This window comes from Rhamphochromis sp. 'chilingali' (genome assembly GCF_963969265.1).
Source record: "Rhamphochromis sp. 'chilingali' genome assembly, chromosome: 2".
Lineage (NCBI taxonomy): Eukaryota > Metazoa > Chordata > Actinopteri > Cichliformes > Cichlidae > Rhamphochromis > Rhamphochromis sp. 'chilingali'.
Genome location: NC_137930.1, coordinates 48,255,956 through 48,272,592, shown reverse-complemented (window position 1 = coordinate 48,272,592; position 16,637 = coordinate 48,255,956). Strand labels below are relative to the sequence as shown.

General features: G+C 43.9%; 2 protein-coding genes across 19 annotated transcripts in view; both read left to right on the top strand.

Annotated features, from left to right (window-relative positions):
• Positions 1-16,637, top strand: part of LOC308392882 (unconventional myosin-IXAa-like) — a 166,286-nt gene that overhangs the window by 61,560 nt on the left and 88,089 nt on the right. The window lies entirely within an intron of this gene.
• Positions 300-5,050, top strand: LOC308392147 (uncharacterized protein; the record flags this gene model as incomplete). Its single annotated transcript, XM_080875041.1, has 3 exons — positions 300-659; positions 1,102-1,771; positions 4,845-5,050. 3 exons carry the CDS (start codon positions 300-302, stop codon positions 5,048-5,050), a joined length of 1,236 nt encoding a protein of 411 aa, XP_080731167.1.

The window sequence follows — 16,637 nt, the reverse complement described above, 5'->3', positions numbered from 1 at the left end:
CCCCTGTGTTCTCTGAGTGTATTTAAGTTGTGTCTTCTGTCATAGTAGTTGCTGGTTCGTCTGTGTTGTTTCCCCTCGGTCTCCCTGTATGTATTTCCCCGGACCTCCCTGCACCGTCATTCTTGGTTTGTGTTGTTAGTTTACCCAGTTTAGGTTTCAGTTTCATGTTCCTAGCGCCTTTGTTGTTTGCATTTTTGTTGTTAATAAACACTCACCTGCACCAGAGCTGCCGCCTTTTGGTCCTATATATATTCCACACGGCTTGCCCCCGCAAACCGTGACAGAACGAACCAGCCACCATGGACCCAGCGGCAGTAAATCCGTCCGAGGAGCTCCAGGACGACATCACATACAATGTGGAGATCCTTCTCAGCCTATGGCTGGAACATCCCCCGGAAGAGCTTCGCCGCGCAGCAGAAGACCGGCTGCAACGGCTCTTTTCCGGCCTGCCATGGCTATTGGACTCGCTTCCTCCGACCATGCAGGCTTTTCTCCGGCTCACACCGCACCTTCTCTCAGCCACTCCTGCCTCGCTGCCCGACTCGCCGGATGTGATCTTGCCCGGCCCGTCGGAGCCGTCTGCGGGGAGGAGACGCCGATCGCGCCGCAAGCGCGCCACCCCACAGCTGGACGTTCGGACTTCTAATTCGCCGGCTGTGGTGAGTGAGGACTGTTTTCCATTTGCGGACTGTATGACTGTTCATTCAGGGGCGGTGTTCTGTGCGGCAGATGACTTTGTGAACAGCATATCACCTCCCCCGCAGCCACTCTCAGCCCAGTTAGCTCCCGTGCAGCCACTCTCAGCCCAGTTAGCTCCCGCGCAGCCACTCTCAGCCCAGTTAGCTCCCGCGCAGCCAGTGCCACCCTCAGCTCAGTCTCCAGTGCCACCCTCAGCTCAGTCTCCAGTGCCACCCTCAGCTCAGTCTCCAGTGCCGCCTGTAGCGCAGGCCCCAGTAGCTCCAGTGCCGCCTGTAGCGCAGGCCCCAGTAGCTCCAGTGCCCCCGCTACCCGTAACTCTGGCTCCAGTAATAGTGGTCTCACATACTCACTCCATGCAGGGAGAAAGTATAATTTTACCTCAAGGTGCTTTTTGTAGTTCAGCCGCCTTTGGCACAGTTTGCCGCTCCAGGGCTTCCCCAGAGGCTAGGTCCCAGTCCTCAGCTGATTCTGGACCCCTGGAGTTTAAGCAGCCACCCGAGGGACCGCTCCGGCCTTCGTCTCTTGTCTCCGCTGGAGGGTCCGACGGACCGCTCCGGCCTTTGTTTCCTGTTTCCGCTGGAGGGTCCGAGGGACCGCTCCGGCCTTTGTCTCCTGTTTCAGCTGGGGGGCCCGAGGAGCCCGTCCAGCAGCCTTCCTCGTCAGCTGGTGGTTCCGGAGAACCACACCAGCCTCATGCCTCGTCGGCTGGAGGGTCCGAGGGGCCCGTTCAGCCTCCTGTCTCCGCTGGAGGGTCCGAGGGGCCCGTTCAGCAACCTTCCTCGTCAGCTGGGGGTTCAGGAGAACCGCACCAGCACCATGCCACATCAGCTGGAGGGCCCGAGGAGCCCATCCAGCCACCATCTGCTACGCCAGCTCCAGCCTGTGCTTCGTCAGCTGCAGCTCCAGCCTGTGCTTCGTCAGCTGCAGCTCCAGCCTGTGCTTCGTCAGCTGCAGCTCCAGCCTGTGCTTCGTCAGCTGCAGCCTCAGAGCCTTCGTCTGCTGCAGCCTCAGAGCCTTCGTCTGCTGCAGCCTCATCGCCAGCTGCAGCCTCATCGCCAGCTGCAGCCTCATCGCCAGCTGCAGCCTCATCGCCAGCTGCAGCCTCATCGCCAGCTGCAGCCTCATCGCCAGCTGCAGCCTCATCGCCAGCTGCAGCCTCGTCTGGTCCGGCTTCATCCGAGTCTTCGTCTTCGTCCGAGTCTTCGTCTTCGTCCTCGTCTGGTCCGGCCTCTGCCTGTGCTTCTGTTACGCCTGGTCCTGCCTCTGCTTCAGCGTCGCCTGGTCCTGTGCCCTCCAAGCCTCGGCCGGTGCGCCTGACACTTGGGCGCCGCCGCTGCCTTCCGCGCGGCCGGCCCCCGGACCGCCATCGCCTGAGTGGCCGCCGCTGCCTTCCGTGCGGCCGGCCCCCGGACCGCCATCGCCTGAGTGGCCGCCGCTGCCTTCCGCGCGGCCGGCCCCCGGACCGCCATCGCCTGAGTGGCCGCCGTTGCCGTCCGCACGGCCGGCCTCCCGAACTGTATCCACGTCGTCGCCGTTGCCGTCCGCGCGGTCGGCCCCCCGAACTGTTTTGGACTCCTGTGCTGTCGGCCCCCTGGCCGGCCCCCCGAACTGTTTTGGACTCCTGTGCTGTCGGCCCCCTGAACTCTTCTGTTTTGGACTCTGTTTTTTTCCTGTGTTTTGGTGTGCTTCGTTTCTTTTGGTTTTGGGCTCGTTTTTTGTTTTTGTCTTTTGGCCTTCTGGTGCTCCGGTTTTGTTTTGCTTCGAGCCCTCCTTCCTGGGCCCCCGCCGCCCGCCCTGGTCGGGTTGTTTTCTGTTTTTTCTGGCTGTTTTGTTTCTTGTTGGGCTGTCTGGAGCCAGCCTTTGAGGGGGGGGGGTACTGTCATGATCCTGGGTCCTTTTGACCCAGCGTTTTGTGTTTTCTCTTCGCGATTTTGGTTCTGTTCTTCCTCTGGTTAGTGTTTACTCTGTTCTGCCCGTGTGTTCCTGTATCTAGTCCGCGTTTCTTAGTTTGTGTCCTTTCATGTGTAAGTTCCTGTTTTATTGTGAAGGTCTGTGTCTTATGTGAGTGTTTTCAGTTTGCCTCCCTAGTCTCGTCATGTTAATTACTCCCAGCTGTGTCCCCACCTGTATGTAATCCCCCTGTGTTCTCTGAGTGTATTTAAGTTGTGTCTTCTGTCATAGTAGTTGCTGGTTCGTCTGTGTTGTTTCCCCTCGGTCTCCCTGTATGTATTTCCCCGGACCTCCCTGCACCGTCATTCTTGGTTTGTGTTGTTAGTTTACCCAGTTTAGGTTTCAGTTTCATGTTCCTAGCGCCTTTGTTGTTTGCATTTTTGTTGTTAATAAACACTCACCTGCACCAGAGCTGCCGCCTTTTGGTCCTATATATATTCCACACGGCTTGCCCCCGCAAACCGTGACAGAATCAGAGCTGCTTTATTTTCTGACAATTTGCTCAGTCTGCAGTGTTCAGTTTGGTTTCTGCTAATTATATTTTATTCATAAATCTGTGTCAACTTTATTTTAAGATTCTCTTTATTCAAATAAAATAGAATAGAATAGGATAGCCTCTATTGTCTTTGTACATATACAATGAGCTTGAGATTCACCAGTAAATTATTTAGGGGTTTTTTTAACCACATCCTAAACAACCACATTTTATTTAGAAAGTATGAGATGTTCCCCTTCAAATGTCTCATACATGGATTTATTAACCAGTTATCTGTGATCTTCGTCCTTCAGATCTTATTATTATTGTTGTTCAGATGCAGCTTTTACATTTGGGTTGCTGTTTTTTTGTTTTGTTTTGTTTTGTTTTTTTACAGCAATAATTTCCAAGCAGGGACCACAAGCAGAATTAGATTAGACATTTATTGAAAGAGAAAGGTATATGGAATAAGTGTAGATGTAGGACTGAGAGTGGGATTTAGGGTAAGCCTCAGTGAGGACTGCTGGCGAGCCAGGCAGATCCCCAGGTATTAATGAGAGGTCTGAGAACTGAGAATGGGGGAGGCAGGGTGGGGTATGAAAATGAAAACAAACATCCTGTAGTGCAGGAAGGCATATATACTGGAGGCATAGGATTTGAAGGGGAATGCATAAGGTGTGGCCCAACCCCTGAAATTCAGATAAATGATCTCCAGTTCCAACTATCACCTCTATAAACGCAGATGTTTTGGCAGTTTGCTGATCTGAAACCTTCACTCGTGTAATCTTCCCAGGAGTGGATGTCCCAGCAAATTCTCCCAGGTCAAACCATGCAATGTTGAAAAAGCTGAAAAAATTAGCTGTCATGTCTGGCTCCACAGGTCTCAGGTATATCAAATATTATCATCTTGGCATATCATTTTTCTGCTTCTGGCAAAAAAAACAAGTAAAGCGCATACCAACAGTCAAGCACGGTGGTGGAGGGATGATGATTTGGGTTTGTTTTGCACCAACAGGGCATAAATCAGCCATGTCAGCTTCTCTGTACACACCAAAGAGTCAGATGTGAGACTATTTGTCTAATAGCTGAAGTCTGCCAAAACAGAGTCGCACGACAGGACACTGAGACAGCAGCACATCTATAACAGGATATATAAGAAAGAAAAGAATCAAGATTCTGCAATGGCCCAATCAAAGTCCCAGTCGAGGAAATGCTGTGGTGGGACCTTAAGAGAGCTGGACATTTTGGACTTTTTGTTTGATGTTGCCTGTGTAAAAGTGCGTTCAAACAACGTACACGGCATTTTTATGTTGTCCGAACTGCACGAGTTGTGCAATCAGCTCAGTGTTTGACTTTTCCTATACGATGTTTCCATGTGGCAGAATGGACGGGGCAGAGTCACGTGACAACACAAACTGTAGTGTGTTTTAAGGGGGACAGTATGTATTGTGGAAAAACGTCTGCATGCTTGTGCTCTTACTCTCAGTATGATTAGCAGGAAACAGATTGGCTGAATGAATAGAAATAACTGCAGCATCTCCCTGGTTCATGTCATGTGACTCATATTATAGCTACTGAAATATGTAATATGTCTGCCTGTGAGTAACACGTTCCAGCAGTTACGATGACAGGTTAAAAATGCATGTAGCGTACAGTTATGGTGCCCTGGCTCTGGTGTATCACTGCATCCACTTGGTGTGACTTCTCCTTGATGCAACAGCCCTGCAGAGAGTGGATGAAAGCACTCTGCTGCAGCACCCTGCCTCTCTGCCTTCATCTTCTCTCTATCCCACCCACTCTGCTACAGCACCACCGAAGGCACACAGTGGAACGACGGAGATAAAAAAGGAAAGGGGGAGGACAATAGAGAAAGAGGAGAGTCAAGGAAGGGAGGAGGAGGAGGAGGGAGATCTCGCGCTTAAATAATGTAGAGCGAGAGGATCGTTTTCAAGTTAGCATGGCTCCCAAGTGCCCCAGTTTTGAGGTTTACTGAAATCGGGATGAGGCTGGTAATGCCGACAGATTTGACTCTTCCTAAAGACCGTCTCCATGGTCCTCAGAGGCAAAGGCGTGCAGTGGAAGAGATTCCTCCGGGTGGCAAAGTGGGTGGCAAAACTCTTATCCCCTCAGCAGCAGTTTGTTTGTTCACCTTGTAAACAAACGACGTGAAGAAATGTGTGACTGCCTTGTTCAAGCTCGCTTTCTCTCACAAATAATGTCCCCACACTAGTCAAACACTGTTGTGGCTCTTCTGTGCCACCCACCTCATCACATTCATGTTTACTTACTATGTTCAATGAAACAAAGCTGCGACACTGCTATCACTGCACCGTCATGACACGTTTGATAGCGAGCATGGCGAGAGGGGCTGAGCATCTGTGGGTTTACCCACTGTCTTTATGTATGCTTGTGTCACTGTATAGCTCACTGTACGCATGTATTTTGGTTTTGGGTTTACATGCGGTGAGCGTTCCAGGGCTCCTGTTCACACTGGCACTAAATTTTTGCGGGATCGGTGTAAAAATAGCTCAGGTTTCTTCTGCTGCCGAGTGAAACACCGTCTGAAGCACTTGGGCTCAGAGAGAGCTTAGCTAGAGAGGGGAGGAGAAAGACGAACAAGGCAATGAAGCTTTCAGATGGGGGAGATGGAAGTAGAAGAAAAGCCTGAAAGGAAGGGAGAAAAAGAAAGACGTAGGGCTAATATTAGACTGTCATGTTAAGCTAGAAGAGGTATCAGTTTCTTAATTTCAGGAAGACAAAGAGGAAATAGTGCAGCCTCGCAGGAAGGCAAGATTGTCTTAATTTAGGTGGCTTCATCTCCCTCCAAAAATTTCCTTCCCCCCGACAGGCACAGATAAGACAGGAAATGCTGCACTCCTTTATTGAATTAGTTTGCCAAATCCACAGTTCATGTAGGGCACTAATTTAGCTTCCCGACTCTTTCTTTACCCCCGGCGCTCCGGTAACACAATACTCTATCCATGAGTGCACAAAGACCGAGTTACTATCGCTCAGTTATGAACAGTGAGGTAACTCTCAGTTACAGCCGACGTTATTTATTTGTGTTTTTGGAGAGTGTGGAAAGTGGACCTGTTCGCCAGAATACTGTACTTATAAATCTTTTTGTGTTTATGTCATAAATAAGGAGCTGTGTTTTTGAAGAGTGAGTTCATGTCCAGAAAGGTTTCACTTGAATATTTCAAGCTGCGCAGCTTCAAGTCTGATGTTTGGAAAGAAAATGTTTTTCCAGAGCGGCCGTGTAAGAACAGATGCACAGATCTGTCTTTTTGTCTGCTGACACCTTTTCCACTGTCTCAGCTGATACTGATTACTACTTGAGCACCGCTGCGTTCTTTATTAGGAATTACAAACTGTATGAAAGCTACAGAAATACCAGAAAAGTTTACTCTTTACTTTCAAGCGCTGAAAGTGATTTAAAACGTATTTGCGCAAATCATCGTCCTAAGGAGGAGATAACAAAGCTGTTTATTCTTAGTTGGCTGTTTACCATGAAGCTCACAGCGTAGCAGAAATGTACAATCCTGCAAGCATGTTCATGCTTATGTTACCTGGTGAAAATCAAGGTTTAGCTGCTGGGTCGATGTCAGCAAACGCTCTGCGTGAATATCACTCTGGATCTGTAGGTGTATGAAAGAGGTTAGCACGTTGCTTCAGGTGCTTGTAGAGCTGTTAGGAAGTGTTCACAGCGGTGGATTGTTGTTGTTTCCAGATTAAGAATTGTCGTCTCTTTATAGTCAAGTTCCTGATTTTTCCCTGCAATAAATCTCAGTATAATGATCATAGCATATGTTTGTATGTTCCCTCATCTTTACAAGTATAGTAGTTTACAATATGTATTTTGTGTATAAATATATTTAAACTATTTTTAGTGGGGCAGCACGGTGGTTAGCACTGTTGCCACACAGCAAGAATTCCACCATCAGTCCGGAGTTTGCATCTTCTCTCCGTGTTTGCGTGGGTTCTCCTCCAGTACTCCGGCTTCCTCCCACAGTCGAAGGACATGCAGTTAGTGGGGATAGGTTAATTGATTAATCTAAATTGCCCATAGGTATGAATGTGGGAGTGAATGTGAGAGAGAATGGTTGTCTGTCTCTGTGTGTTAGCCCTGCGACAGACTGGCGACCTGTTCAGGGTGTACCCCGCCTCTTGCCCTATGACGGCTGGGATAGGCTCCAGCGCCCCCCGCGACCCTGAAAAGGATAAGTGGAAGCGGATGGATGGATATTTTTAGTGTAGTGGCACTTTTGGATCATTGGAAAGTTTTTTTCATGCATAGCTGTAAATAAGCGTTCATCAGACAGTGATGCTAACAGTGCTTGTAACTGATAACTTTGAATATGTAACCATGAATATGTAGCTTGCAAAGAAAGAAGAATACATTTGGTTTTATTATTCATTTGTCTGATGTTTATGAACAGCCGTTTTTGCCATCTTACTATATATAGTATTATAATGAACATAAAATAATTAACATGATATGTTAACCTTAACATGCTTTCTTACATGAATGAAGCGAGCAAGAACCTCTGGCTTGGCAAAAACTGCCTGCAGGGCGGGTTTTTGCTAGTTAGAAATGATGTGTATATGGTCACTCCTCGAAAGCAGATCACTCTGCCAACTTTTTTCTTCCTCCTGCTTGAATTAAAGCTATGCACCTGTTGCGCAACTGTACTCACATTTTCATCTGGCAGGTTATAAAAGAAGTCGTGTAGCTCAAGTAACAGCATAACGGTTTGATTTATAACTTTAATGTGATTACTGAATTTACCACAGTGTTTTTAGACAAATGTCATGTGATCAGAGTAAGGCTGTGTGTCCTTTGTCCTTTCTGTCTTTATTGTCAAAGAATACAGGGCGAAAATAGTAGCGTCAGAGATTAAAAATACTTGTCCGTCCTTTTTTTAAAATATCATCATAATGTCTGATTTTGTCACATTTTTCCAAAAAGTTGCAGAGACGGAGGCTTCCACTTTCATAAGTGTGTGAATTACTATTAGACCATTAGAGGTTTAACCTTTTAAGTGTGATTTTAGCCACTGAGCCAAACGCATGCTGAAATGCTGCTTCATAACTTAATAATAGGCAATAAATTGGTTGTTTATTTTCTTCAAAAATTGTTTATAAAGTTATCTGTGCGGTCGGTAGTAACTGTTATAGTAACCCATTTTCTTAGCAATATTACTGTAAACTCTTCACAGAAGAAATATGTTGCTCTTTACACCATTCATGGGCTAGGTGGAAACTTTTGTCTCACAAATGCATAAACAGACTGCATTGCAACATCCAAATATAAATGCACTTCAGGCTACACACACTCCTCCCAGTCAAATCCCCAAATTAATCATCTGTCACTGCAGCGCGCGCACACACACACACACACACACACACACACACACACACACACACACACACACACACACACACACACACACACACAGTTGCACACTGCAGCATGCAGAGGTCCAGCTCTCGGGGGATTAACACTTCAACACGCTCAGTCGTGGGATTTTCCCACACCACCTCGCATGCTGAGTTACATTTTATGTCATTCACACCGCGCTGCGTTACAGGATCGCCGCCAGCTCCGAGCGCACTCCCACATATTCACAGGGTTTGCCTGAGAAGCTGTGGTGTGTTAGAGCGCTGGATCCAACTGAAGGGGGTTTGGGGTTGATTGGGCACCTTCACGTTTCTTGAAAGGTGTCTGTTTTTATCTGCAGAAAAACAATAGGTATGCAGTACACACAAGCAAACACTGCTCAAGTCGGTTCTTCAGAATAGGTTTAGTAATAAATATTTCAGGAGGCGTTAAATACAGACCTGCATGCCTCTCTCTCCCTGTCTCTGCACGTTCACATACAGCAGTATTTATGCATTTTTCCTACTTTGTGAGCAAGAAAAACTTAACGAAAAACTAAACTAAACTTCAAACTAAAAGTCGCGCCTTTTGAAACCTGCTGGTTTGCGCTGTGAGGTTGAGAACTTTTACTCTGAAGGTGAACAATCTACACAGTTTTTGTTATTTTAGTTCTATAATTAGACGACTACCCATCATAGCTTCCTGTTAAAAGGGAGTTTTTTCCTCCCACTGTTGCCAAGTGCTTGCTCATAGTGGGTTTCTGTTGGGATTTTCTCTCTATTATATAATTATTATTGCAGGGTTTTTACCGTACTGTATAAAGCACATTGACGCAAATGTGATTTGGCACTCTTTAAATAAAATAAATTAGAAATTGAATATATCCAATAAAACATGGTATTACTGTGATGAAAGGTTAAGGTACTAAATCATAAAAATGGCAATGCAGTTTGAGCTGTTTTTTCCCTGTCTTTATAATCACCCTTCTGCTACTTCTTCTACGTTTCCTGCTGCCTGTGTCTCTGTCCATTTTCTTTATTCCTGTCCTCCTCTTCCCCTTAGCCTCCCTCTTTTTCTGTCCCTCTCTCTGTCCTCCTCCTCGCCGACAGTGGTGGACGGCCTGTTGACAGTCCTCTGCAGTGGAAGGAGGCTTTTATTGAGTGTTCAGCCCTTCCTGGGGCCAATAGGATCCAGATGTGTTGCCGGCACACAACGACAGCAGCCATTTATGGAGAGAGAGAATGTGTGTGTATGCATGTGAGACAACCTGTGACAAAGATGTGATATTTCTTCTTCTCAGTGTGCTCTGGAGCTCTTTTTAACACGTGTTCACATGTGTTTGGCTGCGTGGGACGTGTATTTTTCTGCCCATGTGACAGCACCAGATGCGCTCAGGCACTATTTTCTGAAGGATGGACACACATGAGACACGCACCAAAACGTTTGTGAACACACAAAAAATGTACAACAATCATGAAACTGAACTTGTGGCTAATTGTTAGGCTTTGGTGCTGGTTTTGGCTGTTTTACAGCTGTACTGTTTATAAGGCTGGAGAAACGTGCAGTCAGCTGAGGCTAAACAAGCCACTTTGATGAGTGTTGAAACACTTAAACACTGTGTCCAGATGATGAATCCAAAGTTCTGATATTTCTTTTTAGTTTGACAGTTTTCTCAGCCTTGTCATGCTGCAATTACTGGTAGTCCAAGCTAACGGCAACCCCTTCACTCAGCCGTGTTGTGTTTTTAGGTTGTTTTTTTTTTGTAAAACCTGAACACCAAATATACATGAGTTCAAAAATAAAGACATGATGAGCCCAAACGCTGTCATCACATACACTGATTTTGCTTTGTGTTGAATGTCATTCATGTTATTTCAGTACATGCTGAGTCACTGACCATTGCAGCAGAGCCCTGTGCTGTTATAATTAAAAGGAGTCACTTAGCTAGCATTAGCTTTCTCCCTACCATCAGCCTTATTGTGATGATAGGAAAAGGTGAGGCCAGTTGTGTCAAACATGTGCCCCAAGGGCCAGATAGGAATTTCAAAGGATCCAGTTGATGGCTTTGTTAAGTGTGGAAACTGCTGTGAAGTCAGTAATTACATCATAAAAAAAGATATTATATATATGTTGCCAATTCGTCTTTGTTATGTTAGTATTACCATGCAGGAATGGAAATACACATAGATAATTGCTCCATCTCGAAAGGAAAGCGATTAAGTATACAAACCACTTCATACAGACTAAAAGTTTGATGCTCTCAGTTTTCTCTTCTTCCAGTATCAGGTTAAATTATCGAATGTTGACGGGTGAATAGTGAAAGCTTATCTATGTGTGTAAATTTAATGTTTGATCTTTATTTTATTTATTATTATATTTAAAGGCTATCTATCACCAAGAAGTTCCAGTGTGCAGCTATCGCAGTAGAAGTAAACAGCAGCATCAAGAGCATAATGAACACGAATGTTAGTGTTAAAATAAACACTCATGAATTCACATGCCCATTTTCAGTCACATGACTGTCCTATCTTATTTGCTGCACCAGAGTTCCTGGTTACAACTTTATTTGTTGCGTTCTTTAGAGCTTTAACACTCATTCATGTGTGAATGATTGGAGTAGGCAGTGCTCAGCTGATCAATTTTCATCATTTCATCATCATTTTTATGTGAGTGCACACAGAGCCTGGAACAGGAAGCCTGGGTAACAAAGAAAGCTGATGGCCACCATCATGATACTTGTTATCTCTGACTGTCAAACCAGCTAATGTAAAGAAAGCCTGGATATGCTGATATACTCTAAGGTGTTACTCATGTTGTTGTGTGAAAAGAAAATTACAATATGGGTAGAAAGACCAAGTTCTTATAGGTTAAATCATTAAACACAAGTGTCTGTTTTAAGGTTAGGCTAAGTGTTGAGTTAGTAGTAGTATAAGCCTCCAGGAAGTGAATATGAGTCAGTGAACGGGCTTCATAAATACACAACTGTGTTTATACGTGTACGTGTGAATGAAATAATGGGCTCCTTTTAACATGATGATCTTGGCACAGGCACAGAGCTGCAGATGACTAATGCAAGCGTGGAGTGTGCCAGATATGAGCAGAAACACTCTGCTGCATCTTTTGGATTAATGTTGTTGCGCACTTGTGGTGTTTCTTGTGTTAAATAATGTTCTGTAGTGGAATCCACACAAGTGCAACTATATATATTGAGAATAAGCCTTTTATCTTTCACAGCTGTTAGACACGTTTGTGAATCAGCAGGCCAATGTCAACTTGTTTCCCTGGTTTTAATTCTTCTTGTGGTCAAATTGGGCAATAGATTCTGGGCATTTTATCAACTGGAGGACGTTGTTATTCAGTAAGGTTTTTCATGTCAAGCACCAGCCATTAAGCCATGACGTTAACGGCTCATGCTCACCACATGAAAGAAACCATTTCAGAGTGTGTCACCTAATATCAGAGCATTATTAGCCCTTAAATACAGCCCCGTGGAGGGTAGCGATGAAGCCGAAAGGTAAAACCAGAGCATGTGGTACAGTGGATCTGACCTGACTGTTTGCATAGTAATCGGTGTCCAAATTTAAGAATGCAGTTAGAAAAAAATGAGCCTTGGGGTGATGTTTGCTTAGGAATGTTCCTGACTGAGTGAATTAACCTGGAAAAACAAGTGTGGCAGCTTAGTGCTCACAGCATGTGACCTACATGAAACCAAACCGTAACCACACCTTACAGTAAAGTAAGGTGTGTGTTTTGGAGCCCAAACTTTGAACATTGTGGTTAAAACATGGCACGCACACGTGCTGTACTTCTCTTTTCCTAAGTCTTCTTCACACCTTTCCATAACCTAATCATGTTTTCCTTAAAGGTCAAGGAAAAGTGATTACTAGTGATTAGAAGAGGTAGGGGGTCATTTTTTGGCTTGTAGAGCTGATCCCCTGTTTGTATTCTGTGCAAGCAGATTTGTAACTCACTCAGAGAGAGGGAAAAAAAACCCAAGACATAACATAGTGAAAGCTGTTTTTTTTTTTTTTTAAACTATATTTCAAAAATTCACTATATACTGTAGGAAACACTAATGCTAATTCCACACAGTTGTTTTAGCAGCATTATATAATCTTGATTATATAATGGCTAGCTTAAAATAGCAAGCTCAAATTTTATTTCTAAGCGTTGGAGTAGGACTGACAAGAATTATTACACACGGGACGACTCTGGATGAACATTGCATTCTTCCTCGCTGCCTTTTTCACCAATGTAACAGCGACTTACACGGGCCTTTCTGAGCTCGAAATGCGCCTTAGGGTGCTAACTAAGGGCAGCTGGCACAGTTGATGTTACCCTACATAACAGGAATTGCACAGACCTCTGTTGCAGCCATTTAATAAACAAACCAATGAGTTTTCTGTTTGAGTAAATGAAACCACACTTTTAAAAAAAGAAGAAGAAATAAACAGAACATATAAATTGTTACAAAAATAAAACTTTATCTCACTTCTGTCGATTTTTCTTTAGAGGAAGTCCCAATCTTTGTGGTGGGTGTCGAAACGTTTTGTATGCAGGAACATCCCTGCTGACAGCATTAATGCTGTATTGCTTATGAAATAACAAGATGGGTGGAAATGCACAGAAAAGCTAGCTAATTTAATAAGATATATATATATATATATATATATATATATATATATATATATATATACACACACATACTAATTGTATTAATGGTTTGTCCGAGCTAGCTATCGGTTAGTAACTGTTGTCCTAGCTAGCTGATATTAATATTAATATAATCAGCTAACATTATTTTGTGGTTCATTTTAGCAGTAAAAATTCTTATCTGGTGTTTATTAAGCTAGTGCACTCACTCTTATTATATTCTACAGACAAGAGGGTTGAGTGTGTGCATGTATGTCTATATATTTGCTAAGAGCCCATATTTTATTGCTTTTTCGCTTTACTTGTGTGTTAAAACACAAACATGTATCTGAAGTATTGTAAATCCGGTATATAGAATCATACTTTGTGACTGTCGTGTGTTTTCGTGAGAAAGATATGTTGAAAAAAGGTAATGTGCAAGCTCAAGAATTCAATCCATGTACGATAAATGCGAGGAGAGTTTGCAAACACGTGGGAACGTACATGTCACCACATGTTTTGAGATCAGCTATTCCACATAATGTATATAATTTTATTACACTCATATGTTTACAAATTAATTCCCAAAAGCTAAACATATGTTGATAATCATCAACATCTGTTACCCTAGGCAGTTTCTTTAGTAACTTTCATCCAGATTGATCAAGGCATCTCAGAGGAGTTCGGGTACATGCATGTGCTATGATCATTATAATAAGATTGGCTTCTCCTTTACCTAAACCACCCCATGTCCTTTCTCCTCATGCTTGCTGTTATGCGGTGGCCCCTTCTTTGCTGTGTGACCTTTGTGTGTAATCACACAAAGGCCTACCTTGTGTGATTACATAACCGCAGTCCTCCTTCTTCCATCCTCACCTCTTTTTCACTCCCAACCTTTCTTTTTCCCAGAAAAGGAGAGCTCATCCCATGTGTCCAGAGGAAAGGACAGAAAAAGAGTTGAGGAGTGCACAAGAATTGGGGGAGTGGATTCAGAGGACAGAGGAAAGTTAAAAAGAGAAGATGAGATGCAGATGAAGCAAAGATCTTATTGCTTAACTTTATTATGTAATTTAGAGTCTTTGATGTTTTAGAGATAAACGGTTTATTTACATTTGATCCAAGCAGTCTGGGTTAAATGTTGTCATCTGTTTCTTGAAGTGAATTTAGTGCGTCTCTGTGTGTGTGTGTTTATACTAGATGTGGTTAAAGACTTAAGGAGATTTTAAGCTCTGCCTGTGTTTATGTTTGCACATATTGAGCGTAACAACGACGCTGTAATTTTAAAAAATTTAACCATCGTGCTATTTTTTTCTTGTATGAGGACAAAACTGTCATACACCAAACATCACATCTATATATAACGCGACATACAAGCTTTTTTGCAATATACATGAAACTGTTTCCCGTATCTTATTTCCCCCTCCTGTTTACAAGCAGTGCATTGATCAGCAGGAACATCCAGAGATGAATAAAAACGCACATTTGCATACACATACACACACTTGCACAATGCTGTCATTTGACACTGCCGCAACCACCTGGTCGGCTGCATGTGCGTGCGTTACAACCTCGTCTGCACAGCTAGAATAAGGGCTGCATTGAAGCTATCCCCAACCACAGACACAAATCCTCACACACACACACACACACACACACTTGCACAGATATGCTGTTTTTCCCAGCCTGCCATGTAAAATCGAGCTGCACCTGCTTGCAGAGGAATGCAATGTGATGTCATCTCAGCTGTGAGTGAGGGGCACTTACCGCTGAGGGGGGGAAAAAAGAAACTCCTCTGGGCTTATGAGTAGCCTTCTGGAGGAATCCACACAGCATGAAGTCATCCTGAAAAACTGTTTTCGGGGTATTTCTGCTGCTCCAGATGTTGTTAAACCACACGTCATACAGAAAATCAACAGTGTAAGGATGGAGGGGATGAGATGGACACAAAGTTAAATAGCGCTGGCATCATTTTATCTGTGCATCACTTTGTTTGTAGTGAATTTGCCCGATGACTTTGACTCATTGCGACTCATGCTTAATTCATCAGTGTTCATTGTTTCAATTTAGTACAACAGAGCTAACAACCCACCAAAACTAACGGACTACATCTCTTCGTCATGCTAATGTTATTAGCATTTTAACCTTTAGAGGGAACATATTTGGCACAAGAAAAAAAGCCTCCATGTTTTATTAAATCAATATGAAGAAATGTCTTATGTTCATCATTATGGTTGGCCTAGAAAGTAGATAAAGAACTTGTACAAATATAGGCTAGTAGCATGCTTAAAGAAGATCCAATTAAACAAAAAGTAATGATTGTTACTAATAACAAGGAAAACAGGGATTTCGTTCCATTGGTTCATTATTCATAATTGACTCATTCATGAAAACTTTTCTCTCTTAAAACTAAAAACTTGGGGAATTGAAACCATTTTCAGTCATTTGAAGCACTCACTGCTCCCTGAAACACAGAAAGCTATCTAATGGAAGCTAGCCCAGCAGTGGTTTTGGCACGTCTCCACTTGTTTTTCATAAACTAGGTCACCTAATGATTTTTGAAAGTGTACGAGGAAATACTGTGGCTCTGCTGGGAAACAAGGGAAAGAAAGTAACAGAGAGGGAGAAAGCATGTTATTAGAATTGGTATCCAAACCAATTTTAGCCATCGCTTTGAGGAAAGGCTTGACATGCTAATTACCATCCTAGCTCCCATCTCGCCCCCACTCCACTTCAACATATAAAATGCAAAATTTCATCCCAAAATAGGAGAACCACTGCTTGCTTCCTCAGTGCTTGTAGAGCACGGGCTTTCTGCAGGAGTGGAGAAAACAAGTGGCTCCTAACGTAATGTGACAGCATGGAAGGACCCGCCAGGGCTACCACAGCACATATGCATTCATTAACATATTGTTAGAATGACGCTTGGACTTAAACCTACACACACGCACACAGTGTTATAGCTGGATTAAGCCTTGGGCTCAGCACATTTGCTTCGGCATAAAATGTGACATATTGCCGGGAAGCAGTGTATCTTTCATTTGTATAAGTGGACGCTGTGGTGAGCTGCTTTTAACACATTTAAGTTGTTTATTTCTGTACTCCATATGGTCCCACAGGCTATGCACTGAAGGCTGGGGTTAATTCAGATTATGTTGAGTCACTTTGGATTTTCAATTCAAATTCAAATTTGAGGCCAGATTTACTAACATATTGCACCAGCACAAACCTTAAAAAAAGGTATTGTTGTTATTTACAGAGAGCACAGTGAAAAATTAGGTGTAAGATGTGGGAATACTTTTGCAACATATCCTGTTCCTGTGTATTTCTGGGAGTTCCTTCCTCAAGGTGCAAACTTTAGGGAGGCAAACAATAAAATCAAGCGTGCAAACTGATTTACGAATGTTTGTGACATGCAATTTACTGCTAAATGCACCAATAACGCCTGTTATGTTACTGCTTAGTTAATTTCATGTTTTAAATGTTAGTAAGTGCGCCGCCCTG